Here is a 16,577-nt window from a genome sequence, read left to right as displayed (position 1 = left end):
CCCTCCCACCCAAAAAAAAAATTTAAAAAAAAGTTTTTTGCCAGCCTCTATGCCAGTCTGAAATGTCATACCCAGCTCCATGATAGCAGTAGTGGGTGCAGTGCACTTCAGGCAGGTGGACCCAGGCCCACCCCCCCACCTGTTCCACGTGGTGGTTAATGTTCAGCCCTCCAACCCCCCCCCCCAAACCTACTGTACCCACATGTAGGTGCCCCCCTTCACCCCTTAGGGCTATGGTAATGGTGTAGAGTTGTGGGGAGTGGGTTTTTGGGGGGGGGGGATTTGTGGGGCTTAGTACCCAAGGTAAGGGAGCTATGCACCTGGGAGCTATTGTTTTTTAAATTTCTAGAAGTGCCCCCTAGGGTGCCCGGTTGGTGTCCTGGCATGTGAAGGGGACCAGTGCAATACAAATGCTGGCTCCTCCCACGCCCAAATGCCTTGCATTTCGCTGGGTTTGAGATGGCCGGGCTCGGGTTCCATTATGACTGAAAAAGGAAGCTGGCCATCTCCTCTAAACCCAGCGATCAATTTAGCCACCCCCACCATATTTTGAAAATATGGTTGGCTCCGCCCCCTTGCAGAGCTGGCCCCGAAGATGGCCAGCCATCTATTTGGCCGGCACCGTTCGATTATGCCCCTCCATGTGATAGGTACATTCATATTTACTTCCACATCCCTTTTTCATCTTTCAGATTTTGGCTTATAAACTAAGGGACCCTTTTATAATCCTGCGATAGAGCTACTGCGTCATTGGCAAGCAGTGATCCTTGTCTACCACTGGGTTCCCGTGGGAGCCTGATTGTAGTTCCAGTCCCCCCTGGGGTCTTTTACTAAGGTGCGCTAGCATTTTTAGCTCAAGCAAAAAATCGGCTGGTGCTAGACAGTGGCGTAGCCAGACCTGACATTTTGGCTGGGCCCAGAGGTAATATGGGTGGGCTATATATATATATATATATATATATATATATATATATATATATATATATATATATATGAGCTCCTCATTGCCCTAGGCAGTGAAACTTCTATCCCCCATCCAGAAGCCCACCACCAGACCAGAGCCATCATTTTGATTACAAGAGTAAGCAAAACGCTGGCTGGTCGTGGGGGTGGGCTCTTCACTGCAGGGCAAAAAAGGTATATTTTAATCATTAAATATATACATTTTTTGTCCTAGGCAGTGAAGTTCTTACCCCACCCAGAAATTCCACAACAAATAAATTTTAATAGTGCCCAGGCCCCAGAGCTAGCTTAATTAAAAAAAAAAATGTACATGATGCTGTTAACATTATGATGTAAAAAGAAAAAAGCATTTAAAATTTTATTACCTGCAGGGCTGGGCTGGCAGCTGCTTGGCAGCACCATGGTTCGGTACTATGAGAGGAACTCAATTCGATTCTCGAATCTCAAAGAACCTTCCCCACATTTCCAGGGCCAGGCACAGGCAGGCTGAGGCTCACACTAGGCAGCTCAATGCTCAACCATGCGTGCAGCTATTTTTTTTTAGCATACCACCCTGATGGCCACGAGGCAGCGAGCGGAGCGAGGCTGAGCACACCGCTGCGCACAGCCACTATATTCAAAAAACTTTCCATTTTATCCTAAAGTCGGGATTAAATTCTGCAGATAAAATAGGACGCTATTTTAGCGAAACATGTCAGCGTGTTGGGAACCGACAACAGAGAACATCTTGGGAGCCAAATTTAATCCCGACTTTAGGGAGTAGCGTGAGCTACTGTTATAATGTTAGTCACAATCACGGATGGGGATCCCCACAGGACTTCCAGAACAACAGTGACTCCCTGCACTCCGAGACAAAGCTAAGTACAACCTTAGCACAAACTTATTCTCATCATCGATAAAATGGAAAGTTTTTTGAATATACTGGTGATGTGGTAGGGAGGAAAGAGTGCAATGATGTCCTAAGGGAGTCAGCAGAAACAATCCACATGAGAGTTCTGTGAACATGACGCCTCCTACTGAGCACTAATTGCAATTAAAAAAGAAAAATATATATTTGACACTTGCACTTTTGAGTATTGTAAAAACATTGGTTTCTTAGCATAATTATTACATTTTAACTGCCAGACACTTGAAGATTCCTTCTCATGGTTTCTACTCCTTTCAGGGTATCCACTCTATTGGCTATCTTCATAACTTCATCTGCAAAAAGGCAAACTTTTCCTTCCAATCCTTCAGTAATGTCTCTCATAAATATATGAAGCAGAACATATTATGTGCTGTTAGTAGTTCTTGCATCCAGCATAAATGGCATTGCAGTAATCAAGTTTGGATAGTATTAATGATTGAACCAAGGTATGGAAGATTGAACTTGGGGGGGGGGGGGGGGGGGGGGGGAAAGGCTATAGTCTTTTTCATTGCCATAGTGAGTTAAAGATACTCAAAATTACCTTGGAAATCTGAACATGAAATGTCAAATGTTGATCAATATATATTCCCCAAATGTTTGTTGTTGATTCTATGGGGTAAATCGTGTTAATAGTGAACTTTTTATATGGTGTAGGATGAAAAGGATTAGTCAATATAAGGAACGTAGTTTTATCTCTATTGAGTTTCAATTTAAAATCAGAAGCCCAGAATTCCATCAGGTCTAAATCTGATTTAATTATGGGCAGAATTTCTTGTAAATCATTAACAAAAGGAAGGTATCGAATCCATTAGCCTCAAATTTTCTGCCCAATGGAGGCATCATAATATTGAATAGTATTGGAGAAAGTGGAGAGCCCTACAGAGGACCATAATTAGGGGACCATGGAAAGGAGATATCTATCCTGTTTTACTTGGTAGAACCTTGATTTCAGAAAACCATTAAACCAAAGTAATACTAGATCCCAAAATGGTCTATCTTTAAAAATGTATAAATTTAGCAACACAAAAAAAAGAAAAAATATTTATATATTGAAACCAAACTAAATCACCAAATGCTCAGCATGGCCGCCACAAAAACGAACAGTGTCTCTAAATGGAGAATGAGCAGGTGTGTATATTGTTTAAAAAGACCATTATGGTGCCAAAATGGAAAACAAATGTACCAAAAGATACACCCCAAAAATGAATATAGTACAACTCCAAGTATGCATATGTGTCTAAAAAAAGCAAGTGCTTGAGAAAAAGGAAGAAATTATAATGAAAACCTTAACCGGCCATATGGACATTATGCAAATGTACAAATGAAATGTGCACCTCATTGTATTCAAAATTAATTAAATTACAAATGTTAAAAAAAAGAAAAAAAAGGGTCAACACGTGTGAGCAAGTGCATGAACATACAAGGAACAGCCAGATCCCTAATATCTTGTTGATCCAGCACTGCAAGTGAAAATATCAGTGAAAAAATGCAATGTGCAAATGTGTATCCATATTCAAGACATTGAAATAAATGGTCATGTGGCTATAATCAATAAGTAAATAAAAAGATGAACTGGTAAATACTAGAAAAAATAGACAATGTGGCTATCCGTGGTCAGGGACATGAAGTGTGTGTGTACATAAAGTTGCAAAGACACTAAAGATATAGCTATGTGTGCTAAAGTAAATAAACCCCTAGCTAGAATACAGATCTAGAAAAAAGACTAAGAAAAAAAAAAACGAGGGGGGGGGGGGAGACTGAAAAAAAAGCAAAAATATGCATAAACTTTTCATTTGTTTTACACATGAAAAGGAAGAAGCAAACCAAAGAAACTGAGGGGTCTTTTACAAAGTCATACTAGTGTTTTTAATGCGCTCTAAAATAAGCATGCGATAAATGTTAGAGGGTGCTAATCATTAACGCACACTAAAAACACTAGCATGCCTTTATAAAAGAACCCCTGAGTGCCAGTATATGTGCTGTTGATAAACTTTGGGGGTCTTTTTACTAAGGTGCGCTGAAAAATGGCCTGCGCTGGTGTAGCCGTGTGCATGCAGGTCCATTTTTCAGCGAACCTGCAAAAAAGGCCTTTTATGGCCAAAAATGGACGTGTGGCAAAATGAAAATTGGTACGTGTCCATTTTGGGCCTGAGACCTTACTGCCACCCATTGACTTAGTGGTAAAGTCTTACGCATTAACTAGACGGGAATCATCAGCACGCATACAATGCTGATTACCACCTAGTTAGCGCCACCCAACAGAAAATTTTCCGGCGCGCACCTGATATGCCCTGCCCACGCCCCTACTCCTACCGTACACCTACCCCACTCCCAATAACTTCAGTGGGAGTAGCGGTGCTGGCTTCAGTGGCTGCAGGCCACATTGAGAGCTAGGGGAAATATAAGAGGGTGCACTCTTCATCCTCCACTGAGTCACGGTCCTCCAACACACATATGCTTCCCCCACATATATCCTAAATATTACAGTGGGGCCCTAAAATATCAATACATCAAGAAAACTAAACAAGCCAAAGTACTATATAATACTACATAGAAAATTGATGCTAACAGAATACTTTGGTCACACACACAGAACACAATGCTAAATACAGAATAAGTGACCACAAACCATAAACAAATTAAAATCAAAATCCCAAGAGGCCAGACATTACATGTAGCAGAGCACAGAGAAATACAAAGAGATGCATTTTCTCCTATACTGTGCAAAATATGATAGCACATGCAAGAGACAGTGTTAGGGGAGGTACAACTAGGGCAACTGTGTTTGGCCCCCTAGCCAGAGAGAACCCCAGGCCAGCTGGAAGCTGAAAAAGGCACAGCCTGTTACTAAGCTTTTGTGTCCTCTCCCAAATTTCTGCCTTGGGCCTCAGCCATATCTAGCAGGATGTACATTTCAAATCTGACATATTCTAGTCACAAAATAGAAAAATAAAATTCTTTTTTGTACCTTTTGTTGTCTGCTCATTTTATTTTTCAAGTCATGTTGGTCTTATGCCCTGGTTTCTACATCCTTCTGTCTTCTCTTAACTCACTCACCAAGGTCTCATGTCCATTTGATATTTCTACTCTCTCTCCATGTCCACTATCTATCTTCTTCCATCTCTGTACCTCTATCTTCATCCATGTTTAGTATGTTCCTTTCTCTGTGTCTCTATATTTCTCTGTCGAGCTTCTCCCTTCTCTTCATCCCAGTGCCAATATATCTCTACCCTCTCTGACCCTACCCCATCCAGCTTCTCTCCCTCTCACTCCCTCCCCTTTCCAGCATCTGGTTTGGTTGCTTGATTCCCTGCCTGCCCATCCACCCTGCTCTCCCTTCCTCCCTCACACTGTAGGTTTAGTATTTATTCCCTTTTCCTTCATCTCCGTGGTCTGGTATCTCTGTTTCCCTTCCATCCCTCCTTGTGCTGTACCAGCAGTTCTCTCCCTTCCCTCCAATTCTCCTCCTCTTCTTCCTCCCACATCCAGCAGCTCTCTCCCTTCCCTCCAGCCACCTCTTGCGCCCACATCCAACAGCTCTCTCCCTTCCCTCCAGCCACCTCTTGCGCCCACATCCAACAGCTTTCTCCCTTCCATCCAGATCCCCTCCTCCTCTTCCTCCCACATCCAGCAGCTCTCTCCCTTCCATCCAGATCCCCTCCTCCTCTTCCTCCCACATCCAGCAGCTCTCTCCCTTCCCTCATCCATTCTTCCTCTTCGTCTTCCTTCCTTGTCCAGCAGCTCTCTCCCTTCTCTCCAGCCCCTTCCTCCTCTCCCTCCTATGTCCAATAGCTCTCTCCCTTCCATCCAGATCCCTCCTCCTTTTCCTCCCACATCCAGGAGCTCGCTACCTTCCCTCCACTCCCTTTCCTCCCACAAGTCCGGCAGCACTATACCTTCCCTCCAGCCCCCCATCCTCCCCCCACAAGTCCAACACCCTTGCTGCCTTTTTTCTGCCGGCTTCAGGTCCAGCCGTCCGGGAGCGTTGTCTGCCTCAAATTCTGCTCCTCCCCACTGCTGCCTCGGTCCCTGCAGCATTCTTTTTTTGGCCCGCTGTCCCCTGCTGCGTCCATCTGGCCCTATGTAAACAGGAAGTGCATCAGAGAGGGCCGGATGGACGCGGAAAAGGGGCGCAGAGCTGCCTGTGTGAATCACAGCGCTGCCAGCAACAGGCCAAAAAAAGAATGCTGCAGGGACCGAGGCAGCAGTGGGGAGGAGCAGAATTTGAGGCAGGTAATGCTCCCAGACGGCCGGACCCAGAGGCACGGGAGAAAAGGCAGCAAGGAATGTTGGGTTGGGGCTAGTTACGGTGGGCCTCAAGCAAAAGTGGCTGGCCATGGGCCCATCCAGGACCACAAGCAAAAGTGGCTGGCCATGGGCCCATCCAGGACCACCCGTGGCTACGCCCCTGCATAGAAGAATGGAGTAGCCTAATTGTTATGTGCAGCAGTGTGAGATCCTGGGGAACTGGGTTCAATTCATTGAAGCTCCTTGTGACCCTAGGCAAGTCACCTAACCCTCCATTGCCCTAGGTACAAAAACTGTGAGCCCACTAGGGATAAAGTACCTGCCTGCATATAACGTGTATGGTACTGCATATGTCTAGTAGCACTATAGAAATAATTAGTAGCAGTATAAACTGCAAGAGATCACAGAAAGAGGAAAACAGATGACAAAATACCTGGAGAAGCTGCTAAAGTGGTCAGAAAAGCAAAAATGGTCGAGGAAGAAAAAGTAACCGGTATGGTAAAATGGGGGGACAAAACATTTTTTTTAGTAATAGGAGGAAGTGCAAAAGTGGTATTGTGAGACTCAAAGGTGCAGAGGAGGAATACTTAAAAGCTGATAAGGATAAAGCAGAATTGCTTAACAAATATTTCTTTTCACAAGTAGTTTGGGGATTAGGACCACAGAAGACAAGCACAAATAGGAATGGAAATGTGTTCTTGAGAAACTACCTAAATTAAAGGTGGACAAAGTGATACAGCTGGATGGCATACATCTGAGGGGAGTGATGGAATTAGGAAAGTTCTGGCAGCTCTGCTGGCTGACCTTTCAATGCTTCTCTAGAATCGAGAGTAGTCCCAGGTGAACGGAGAAGGGCAGATGTGGTCCCTCTCCAGAAAAGTGGAAGGAGGAAGTTGTGAACTACAGGCCGGTCAGTCTGACCTCTGTGGTAAGTAAATGGATAGAAATGTTTCTAAAACAGAGAATAGTGAAGTATATGAAATCCAATGGATAGCAGGACCCAAGGCAGCATGGTTTCACAAAAGGCAGTTTTTTTTTTCCAAACAAATCTGACTAATTTATTTGACTGGGAGACTGAAGAGTTGTATTGAGGGAGAACAGTAGATGTGGTACACTTAGATTTTAGCAAACCCTTTGACACGGTTCCACATTGATGATTTATAAATGCAGTAGAGTCTCAATTATCCAACAGGTCGTCAAATAACCGAAAAGTTGGATAATGCACTCACTACATCCACCTATTCATCTTCCAGCCACACACAGCACAGCACAGCCTTGCCTCTCCTGTATTGTGCTCCCCCCCCCAGCTGCCTGACCAAGATAGCCCCGCACCCCAGGTTTACATGTACAAGCCCTAGTGGTCAGCAGTGAGTTGAGGGCACAAGTGATCCCCACTCACTTGTGCCCATGTGGACTCTGTCTTCAAAATGGCTGCTATGCCCGTGTGCTCTCTAAATGGCTGCTGTGAACTCTAGCTCATGGCAGCCATTTTGAAGACAGAAACCACTCAGGCACAAGCGAGTGGGGATCGCTCGTGCCCTCAACTCACTCCTGGATCACCATGGCTTGAAAAGGTAGACCTCGGGTAGGGGGGTCTTCCTTGGCCAGGCAGCCAGGGAGGCAGCTGCTGTTTGGATGGGTGGGTAGAACACTGAAGGTAGGTTGACCAGGACTCTGCTGTAAACTGAGTGCCCTTGGTTTGAGCCCTAAAGTGACTGACTGGGTTAGGAACTGGTTAAGTAGAAGGCAACTGCTGGCAGTGGTAAATTGAGCTGACACATACTAATGAGCTGCAAAGCATGCAAATACATGTGAAACTCCTCATTACTATGTATATTGAATAACGCTGCTTTCAGGAAACACTGCAAGCTGCTTTACGGTTGGAAAAATAACATTTTTCCTGGCTGGGAGCATCTGAAAGAGGCCAGCCAAATAACTGCCACTTCGCTTGAAGCCCTCTATCATATAGCCCCCCCCCCTTGTCAGGCCACCCTGACACTACCTTTTCACAACCTTTGAGGATGGAGTAGGAGCAATCTTCAGCTGCTCCCACCCCTACATGCTCTAGATTTAACATGGCACCAGCAACCCTTAGCTGTAGTAGCATGAGACTACTGCTAGGGATCAAGGTGCTGTATAAGGACAAAAGACTCAAGGCAGCATGACCCCTAGTGCTTGAGATTAGCACTAAGGGTTGCCAGTGCCATTTTGAACCTGGAGCAAGCAGGGGCAGGAGTAACTGAGTGTTGTTCTAGCCCCCCTCCCCGCTAGACCCCAGAGACTTGAAAAAGTAGACCTAGGAGGAAGCCTACAGGACAGTGGGAGAGGTTTGTGAAACTGAAGGCCAGCGGGAAGGGGGTATGCGATGGGGGCTTTGAAGGAAAGGGCAATTCAGCCATTATTGACTGACCCTTTAAGATGCTCCTGGGCAATATGAATAACTAGTAAAAAAGGCCCGTTTCTTAACGCAATGAAATGGGCGCTAGCAATGTAATGAGTTCCTGCCATTAATGTTTCCACTGTTGCATTCTGAATATAATTGTTTACGTGTGTAAGATTTCTTTATATACAATATTTTTTGTGTAAACTGTGTTACAATGTGGTAAAAGTTTTCCTTGTTCAGGCCCTTCAATCAGTTTAACAATCACCTCAGAAGAGCTCCTTATTCGTGAGAATGCGACATACAGTTGTCCATGTGAGAGACTGAGAGTGACAGTGTGTTTTACAGACAGTGTAAGAGAGAGATACACAGAGTGATTGAGAGAGAGTGTGGAGTGTGTGTGTCCTTCCGTTCTGTGCACTTGCCTCCACTGATGTTCCTACCTCCCTGTATATGATTGTTTGTTAGACATTCAATCCACTCCACTTCCCTCCTCCAAGTTCCGTTCTGTCTGATTGGTTCTTCGTTCCTGTGACGTTGCGTTTGTTTGCTTGGCAACTATTTCCTCGACGTGAGGGCGGGGACAGTGAGAGCCAATGAAACGCTGAACTACAGACTTATGAACCCTACATTGCTACAGTGCCACAGCGTCAGCGTCAGAATGTTGGAGGTGCTTTTTATTATAGGATGTTGCTTGCAAGGTTGATTGCAAACAGCTTTAGGCATGTGACACAGACTAACCTGCGGAGTGGAGATACTGCAGTTAATCACTCCCATATGAAATTAAAGTTCAGTTAAAAGCCCAATTTTTTTACCACTCCTTACTAATTACTCCTCCCCCCACCTTTAGCTTGCTGCAAGTCCAGTTAAGAGAACAATTTTACTCACATAACCCCTGACACTTTACCTATGTAGTTTCTGACTATAGCTTTGAAAATTCAACCTTACATCATAATTTACAATTAAAATATCTGATAAAATAAAATTAGGAACTTTATGCCATTGTCTTTACTGTGAAACAAAAACTGCATTCGTTGTATAGATTTGTTTGAAAACAACATTTTTGTACGAAGTAGAGTAAAATGATGACAAGTCTTGAAAGATTTCTTTTTTTTTTTTTTTTACTGCTAATGACGGATAAATGTACACCAAAAAGTAATACAAATCTAAATTTCTATTTCAGAAATTTGATTCTGTGGAGGAGATGATTGAATTCTATAAAAAAGTTCCAATGATACTTATTGATGGAAAGGAAAAATCACATACCCAAGGGGAACAATGCTATCTAACAAATCCTGTTCAGCTGAGCAGAAGATATTTCTTACCATAGTTGTTGACACAGTGCTCTGTGCATAAATGTAAAGATATTTTATTTATGAAAACTATTACCAACAGAAAAAGCAGAGGATTGTCACATTTGAAAATAACTCAAAAAATGTTAAGCACAAATAAATTGATACCACAGCCTGATGTTTTCTCTTTACGATCCCGCTTTGGCTTGTACCATTTGATCCTTTTAATGAATGTTAAGGGTGATTTCCTAACATTTTCACTTTTTCTCTTTGGGGCTCTTTCACTAAAGTGTGGTAAGTTTTGCACTTACTGCACACCAACAGCAAAATTTCATATGTGGTAAGTGCAAAGCCTCTGCAGTAAATGCAAAGGGAAGCCCTGCATTTGCCGCACAGACACTACGTTACATATCTGGGCCAATAGTACAGAGGGCCTGTGTATTGGCCCATGCATGCAATGCAACTCTGCCATTAGCTGTCAAAATGACAGCTGCCTGGGGCATCGCCACCCATTCCCACTCCCCCCTCCTAGCTCTCCCCTCAATCATATACTCCATACCTTCCCATCTGATCCATTCAACCCTCCAATCTAAGATCCCTTCTGATTCCCCCTGACATACCCCAACACCTCCAATCTACCTACTCAACACCATGGCACCCCCATACACTTCTGATCCCCACCAAACTAGATCCTTCTACACCCCCTAATCCAGACCTCTCCTCATTGTCACAACCCCCCACCCCAAAAAGTAGCCCTGCCTCCAGCACCTGATCCTCCCACTACAACCCCAAACCCTCCTAGGACCTACCCAGGATCACCATTGGTGACTGAGTAGGTTTGGGGAAGGGGGAAGAGTTTTCATCAAAGCAGAGTATGTGAGAAGCAGGGGAGTGGACATGTGAAGGGCCTTCAGACATGCTTGGAGGATGGGGAGATAGAAACCTATCATCAGGGTTAGGGCCAAGCCACACACTGAATTGCTGGTAATGCAGCTTCACTTATCACTACTACTATTACTAATAATTTCTATAGTGCTACTAGATGTATGCAGCGCTGTACAAATTATATGCAAGTACTTTCTCTATCCCTAGAGAGCTCACAATCTATGTTTTTGTACCTTACAGTGGTGGTAAGTACAGTTGTGCAAGAGACAGTCATAAAAGCTAGTGATCAGTAGCGACTCATGTGTTAGATGTCACAACCAACCACTCCTTTGACCATTCCATGTCATGCCCAGCTCCCACTCACTCCTATATTAGGCAGCCAATATGGGCTTTTTATCAAGTTGGTAGCTTTCTTAGTACAAAAGGCATTAGTGCAGCTTCACACTAATTTCTACACACAGCGAGACGCTAAATGCAGCTTACTAAAAGGGCCTTTTCATTTTCCTCTGCTATTAGGTTATTGGTAGCTGATCACTATTTATTATATGCTTCATAATTTCTAAGTTAAGCTAGGCAGCAGCCTGTCAGGAGTGGGTCATTTATGGGAGCCCTTTTTGATTACTAAGCTAAATTATTTTTGCATCATTATGATTATTGCTAGTATTCTTCTTTAAAACCTTTAGTTCGTTTTTCTTTTATTTTTGCCCTTCATTCCTCTCCATTGGTTTTTGATGTTCCATTTTTGTTTTTAGAACAGTGTGTAATCTATGTATCCCCGAAGCAGACATGAGTGCCAAAACATGCCTTACTTAAACTTAGATATTGACTGGACTACAGATTGTATAGCTCATTTTCCATTGGGTTGCTATGTTTATTTACTGTTGGTTAAAATTTTTTTATATAACATTTATTATATATTATATGCTAACCTGACATTATTCTGCTTTGTCTGTTCCTAGTCAAATTTTTGTTGGTTTTGCCGCTATTTCCTGTTGAAAATTATTTATTTCAGCATATAAGGTAAAATTATGTATCATACCTGATAATTTTCTTTCCCTTAATCATAGCCGATCAATCCATAGCCTGGAGGGTTGTGTCCATCTACCTGCAGGTGGAGATAGAGAGAAATCTTTTGCCTCCCTATATGTGGTCATGTGCTACTGGAAATTCCTCAGTATGTCGATATCAAAGCTCCATCCGCAGGACTCAGCACTTAGAGAATTACACCCACAAAGGGACACTCTGCCCAGCTCACCACCGCCGAAGCGGGGGAGGGGAAATATTCCAGCGCACCACCGCCGGGGCGGTGGGCGGGAAACCATACCCACCGACGCGGGGGGGAACTGCCTTATCCTGCTACTGCAACCGCGGGAGGAGCTGGCTTACCCTAACACCGCCGAAGCGGGAGGGAAACAAAGCTACCCTACAGCCGCACAAAGCGGGAGGGAGCGACGGCATAATTTGGTTATCAATCCAGCCACCGCCGAAATACTTGAGCGTGCTGTTCACAGCCGCTGCCTTGATTTTCTCTCCTCTCATGCCATCTTCGATCCGCTTCAATCCGGTTTTCGCCCTCTACACTCGACAGAAACGGCACTCTCTAAAGTCTGTAATGACCTGTTCCTTGCCAAATCCAGAGGCCACTACTCCAGCCTCATCCTCCTTGATCTATCCGCCGTTTTTGATACTGTCAATCATGATTTACTTCTTGCCACACCGTCCTCATTTGGGTTCCAGGGCTCTGTCCTCTCCTGGTTCTCCTCCTATCTCTCCCACCGCACCTTCAGAGTACACCCTCATGGATCTTCCTCCACCCCCATCCTGCTCTCTGTTGGAGTTCCCCAGGGATCTGTCGTTGGACCCCTTCTTTTTTCAATCTACACCTCTTCCCTGGGCTCACTGATCTCATCTCATGGTTTCCAATATCATCTTTATGCTGATGACACCCAGCTATATCTCTCCACACCAGACATCACCGTGGAGACCCAGGCCAAGGTATTGACCTGCTTATCCGACATTGCTGCATGGATGTCCAACCGCCACCTGAAACTGAACATGTCCAAGACAAGGCTTATCATCTTTCCACCAAAACCCACTTCTCTTCCTCCACTCTCTATCTCAGTTGATGGCACCCTCATCCTCCCTGTTTCATCTGCCCGCAACCTCGGAGTCATCTTCGACTCCTCCCTCTCCTTCTCTGCGCATATTCAGCAGATAGCCAAGACCTGCCGCTTCTTTCTTTAACATCAGCAAAATTCGCCCTTTCCTCTCTGAGCACACCACCCGTACTCTAGTCCACGCTCTCATTACCTCTCGCCTTGACTACTGCAACCTACTCCTTACTGGCCTCCCACTTAGCCATCTATCCCCCCTTCAATCTGTTCAGAACTCTGCTGCACGTCTTATATTCCGCCTGAACCGATATACTCATATCACCCCTCTTCTCAGGTCACTTCACTGGCTTCCAATCAGATACCGCATACAGTTCAAGCTTCTCCTTCTTACCTACAAATGCACTCAGTCTGCTGCCCCTCATTACCTCTCTACCCTCATTTACCCTTATGTTCCCGCCCGTAACCTCCGCTCACAGGACAAATCCCTCCTCTCAGTACCCTTCTCCACCACCGCCAACTCCAGGCTCCGCTCATTCTTCCTCGCCTCACCCTATGCTTGGAATAAACTTCCTGAGCCCTTACGCCAAGCCCCGTCCCTATCCATCTTCAAATCCTTGCTCAAAGCCCACCTCTTCAATGTTGTTTTCGGCACCTAACCTTTATACCTTTCAGGAAATCTAAACCGCCCCTATTTGACTGACTGTACATTTGTCCTTTAGAATGTAAGCTCCTTTGAGCAGGGACTGTCCTTCTATGTTAAATTGTACAGCGCTGCGTAACCCTAGTAGCGCTTTAGAAATGTCAAGTAGTAGTAGTAGGAAGCAGCAGCTCACTGTAACACAAAATTGTCTCAAACTCGAAGAGACTTCAATTGGAAGAACTTGAACACGAAGTCCTCGTGAACAGGAAATGAAGACAGTACTCACCCAGGGCGGGACATGGAAATCCCTGAACTCAAAACCGAAGCCACAAACTGGGCCTCGGCCCGAGCAGCCACATCCAAGCGGTAATGTCGTGAGAAGGTATGAGCCGACGACCAAGTAGCCGCTCTGCAAATCTCTTCCAAGGATACAGATCTGGACTCCGCCAACAAGGCTGCTTGTGCTCTAGTAGAGTGTGCCTTCAGCTGAATAGGCGGAATCTTCCCTGCCACCACATAAGCTGCCGCGATCGTCTCCTTGACCCAACGTGCCACCATAGGCTTAGATGCCTGCAGACCCTTACGAGGGCCTGCGAACAGCACAGATGATCCGACTTCCGGAAATCATTGGTCACTTCCAAGTATCTTATGATGACCCGTCTAACATCCAGGTATTTGAGCGCAGGGTACTCCTCTGGGTAGTCCTCCCTACGAAAGGAGGGTAGGTAAAGCTGCTGATTCACATGGAATCGAGAAACAATCTTGGGCAGGAAGGACGGCACTGGGCGAATCAATACTCCTGCCTCAGTGAATCGCAGGAACGGATCTCTACACGAGAGCGCCTGGAGCTCGGAAACTCTTCTGGCTGATGTGATAGCCACCAGGAAGATTGCTTTCAACGTCAGGTCCTTCAGCGATGCCCTTGGTAAGGGCTCGAAGGGCGGCTTCTGCAAGATCCGTAGCACCAAATTGAGATTCCATGTAGGCACTATCGAGTTCAGAGGGGGGAGCAGGTGATTAACTCCTTTGAGAAAGCGTACCACATCCGGCTGTGAAGCCAGGGAAGTCCCCTTCAGACGACCCCTGAAGCAAGCTAGAGCCGCCACCTGGACTTTCAGCGAACTGAGCGACAGGTCTTTCCCCAGCCCCTCTTGCAGGAACGCCAACACTGAAGATATTGGAGCAGCGAAGGGCAATACAGAGCCTGCCTCGCACCACGATGCAAAGGTATGCCAAACCCTGGCGTAAGTGGTGGAAGTAGAGCGCTTCCTCGCTCTCAGCATAGTGGCTATGAACTTGTCTGAGAAGCCCTTCTTCCTCAGCCGCTTCCGCTCAAGAGCCAGGCCGTAAGACCAAAGGGGGAGGGATCCTCCATCACCACGGGACCCTGATGTAAGAGGCCCCGCTCCGCTGGCAGCCGCAGAGGGCCGTCCACCGAGAGTCTGACTAAGTCCGCATACCAGGGACGTCTAGGCCAATCCGGACCCACCAGGATCACCCGGCCCGGATGCTTTGCCACCCGGCCTAGCACCCTGCCCATCATGGGCCAGGGCGGGAACATGTAGAGAAGCTCCTGTGCCGGCCACTGCTGGAGAAGAGCATCGACTCCCAGAGATCGAGGGTCCCGTCCTCTGCTGAAAAAGCGCGGCACTTGTCAATTGGCCGAGGACGCCATCAGATCCAGGCTCGGCCAGCCCCAGCGTTTCGTGATGTCCAAGAAGGCCCGAGCAGACAGTTGCCACTCTCCAGGATCCAAGGTATGGCGACTGAGAAAGTCCGCCTTGACATTCATGACTCCCGCAATTTGGGCCGCCGACAGCTGTTCCAGATTCGCTTCTGCCCACAGGCATAGCTTCATGGCCTCCTTGGCTAGAGGGGCGCTCCTGGTGCCTCCCTGGCGATTGACATAGGCCACCACTGTGGCATTGTCTGACAGGACCCGTACAGGCCTCATCACCAGTACCGGGCGAAACTCTAGAAGCACCAACCGAATGGCTCGGAGCTCCAGGAGGTTGATGGACCATTTCGTCTCTGCAGGAGACCAGAGCCCCTGCACTGTCCGTCCCAGGCAGTAGGCTCCCCAGCCCGTCAAGCAGGCGTCCGTCGTGACGACAACCCACTCCGGGGTCGTAAGAGGCATTACTGCGGACAGCTTGCCTGGCCTCAGCCACCAGCTCAGCGTCTTTCGCACCGCTGGATCCAAAGGAAGGTGTACGGCGTAATCCTCCGAGACTGGAGTCCACCGCCGCAGAAGAGAGTGCTGTAGTGGTCTCATATGAGCCCTGGCCCAGGGCACTACCTCCATCGTGGCCGTCATGGAGCCCAACAGCTGCACATAGTCCCAAGCTCGAAGAGTAGAGGAGGCTAGGAACTGGCCCACCTGGGTCTGAAGCTTGACGCTCTGGTTGTCCGGCAGGAACACTCTGCCCACATGGGTGTCGAATCGAACTCCCAGATACTCCAGGGACTGAGTCGGGCGCAGCTGGCTTTTCTCCCAGTTGATGATCCATCCCAAGGAGCTCAGAAGAGCAATGACCCTGTCTGTAGCTCTCCCGCACTCCGCATAGGAAGGGGCTCGGATCAGCCAGTCGTCCAGATAGGGATGGACTTGCACTCCCTCCTTGCGAAGGAAGGCCGTGATGACCACCATTACTTTGGAGAAGGTCCGTGGAGCTGGAGCCAACCCGAACGGGAGGGCTCTGAACTGGAAGTGCTGGCCCAGCATTGCAAAGCGCAGAAAGCGCTGATGAGGCGGCCAGATGAGAATATGTAGGTAAGCTTCCTTGATGTCCAGGGAGGCCAGGAATTCTCCCTTTTTCACGGCAGCTATTACGGAGCGGAGGGTCTCCATCCGGAAGTGCCGAACTTTCAAGGCCTGATTGACTCCCTTGAGGTTGAGAATAGGCCGAGCAGACCCTTCTTTCTTTGGTACCACAAAGTAAATGGAGTAGCGCCCCTTGCCAAGCTGATCTACTGGCACCAGGACCACCGCGCCCAGGCGGATCAGGTTGCTCAAAGTCTGCTGCACGGCAGCTGCTTTGACCTGAGACTTGCAAGGAGAGTTTACAAACCCATCTCTTAGGGGTCGGCAAAACTCTAGCTTGTAGCCGTCTCTGATGACTTCCAGAACCCAAGCGTCTGAAGTTAC

At 46.7% G+C, this 16,577-nt stretch overlaps 1 protein-coding gene across 2 annotated transcripts in view; it reads left to right on the top strand.

Moving 5' to 3' along the window:
- CLNK (cytokine dependent hematopoietic cell linker) overlaps positions 1 to 9,951 on the top strand; it is a 194,198-nt gene extending 184,247 nt beyond the window's left edge. For both annotated transcript variants that reach the window (XM_030192602.1, XM_030192601.1), the window contains exon 17: positions 9,682 to 9,951. In XM_030192602.1, the coding sequence (XP_030048462.1) occupies positions 9,682 to 9,828 (147 nt within the window). In that variant the 3' untranslated portion in view covers positions 9,829 to 9,951. The remainder of the gene's footprint in view (positions 1 to 9,681) is intronic.
- The last annotated feature ends 6,626 nt before the right edge of the window (positions 9,952 to 16,577 follow it).

Source organism: Microcaecilia unicolor, chromosome 2 (genome assembly GCF_901765095.1).
Source record: "Microcaecilia unicolor chromosome 2, aMicUni1.1, whole genome shotgun sequence".
Lineage (NCBI taxonomy): Eukaryota > Metazoa > Chordata > Amphibia > Gymnophiona > Siphonopidae > Microcaecilia > Microcaecilia unicolor.
This window is presented reverse-complemented; position numbering and strand designations above follow the sequence as displayed.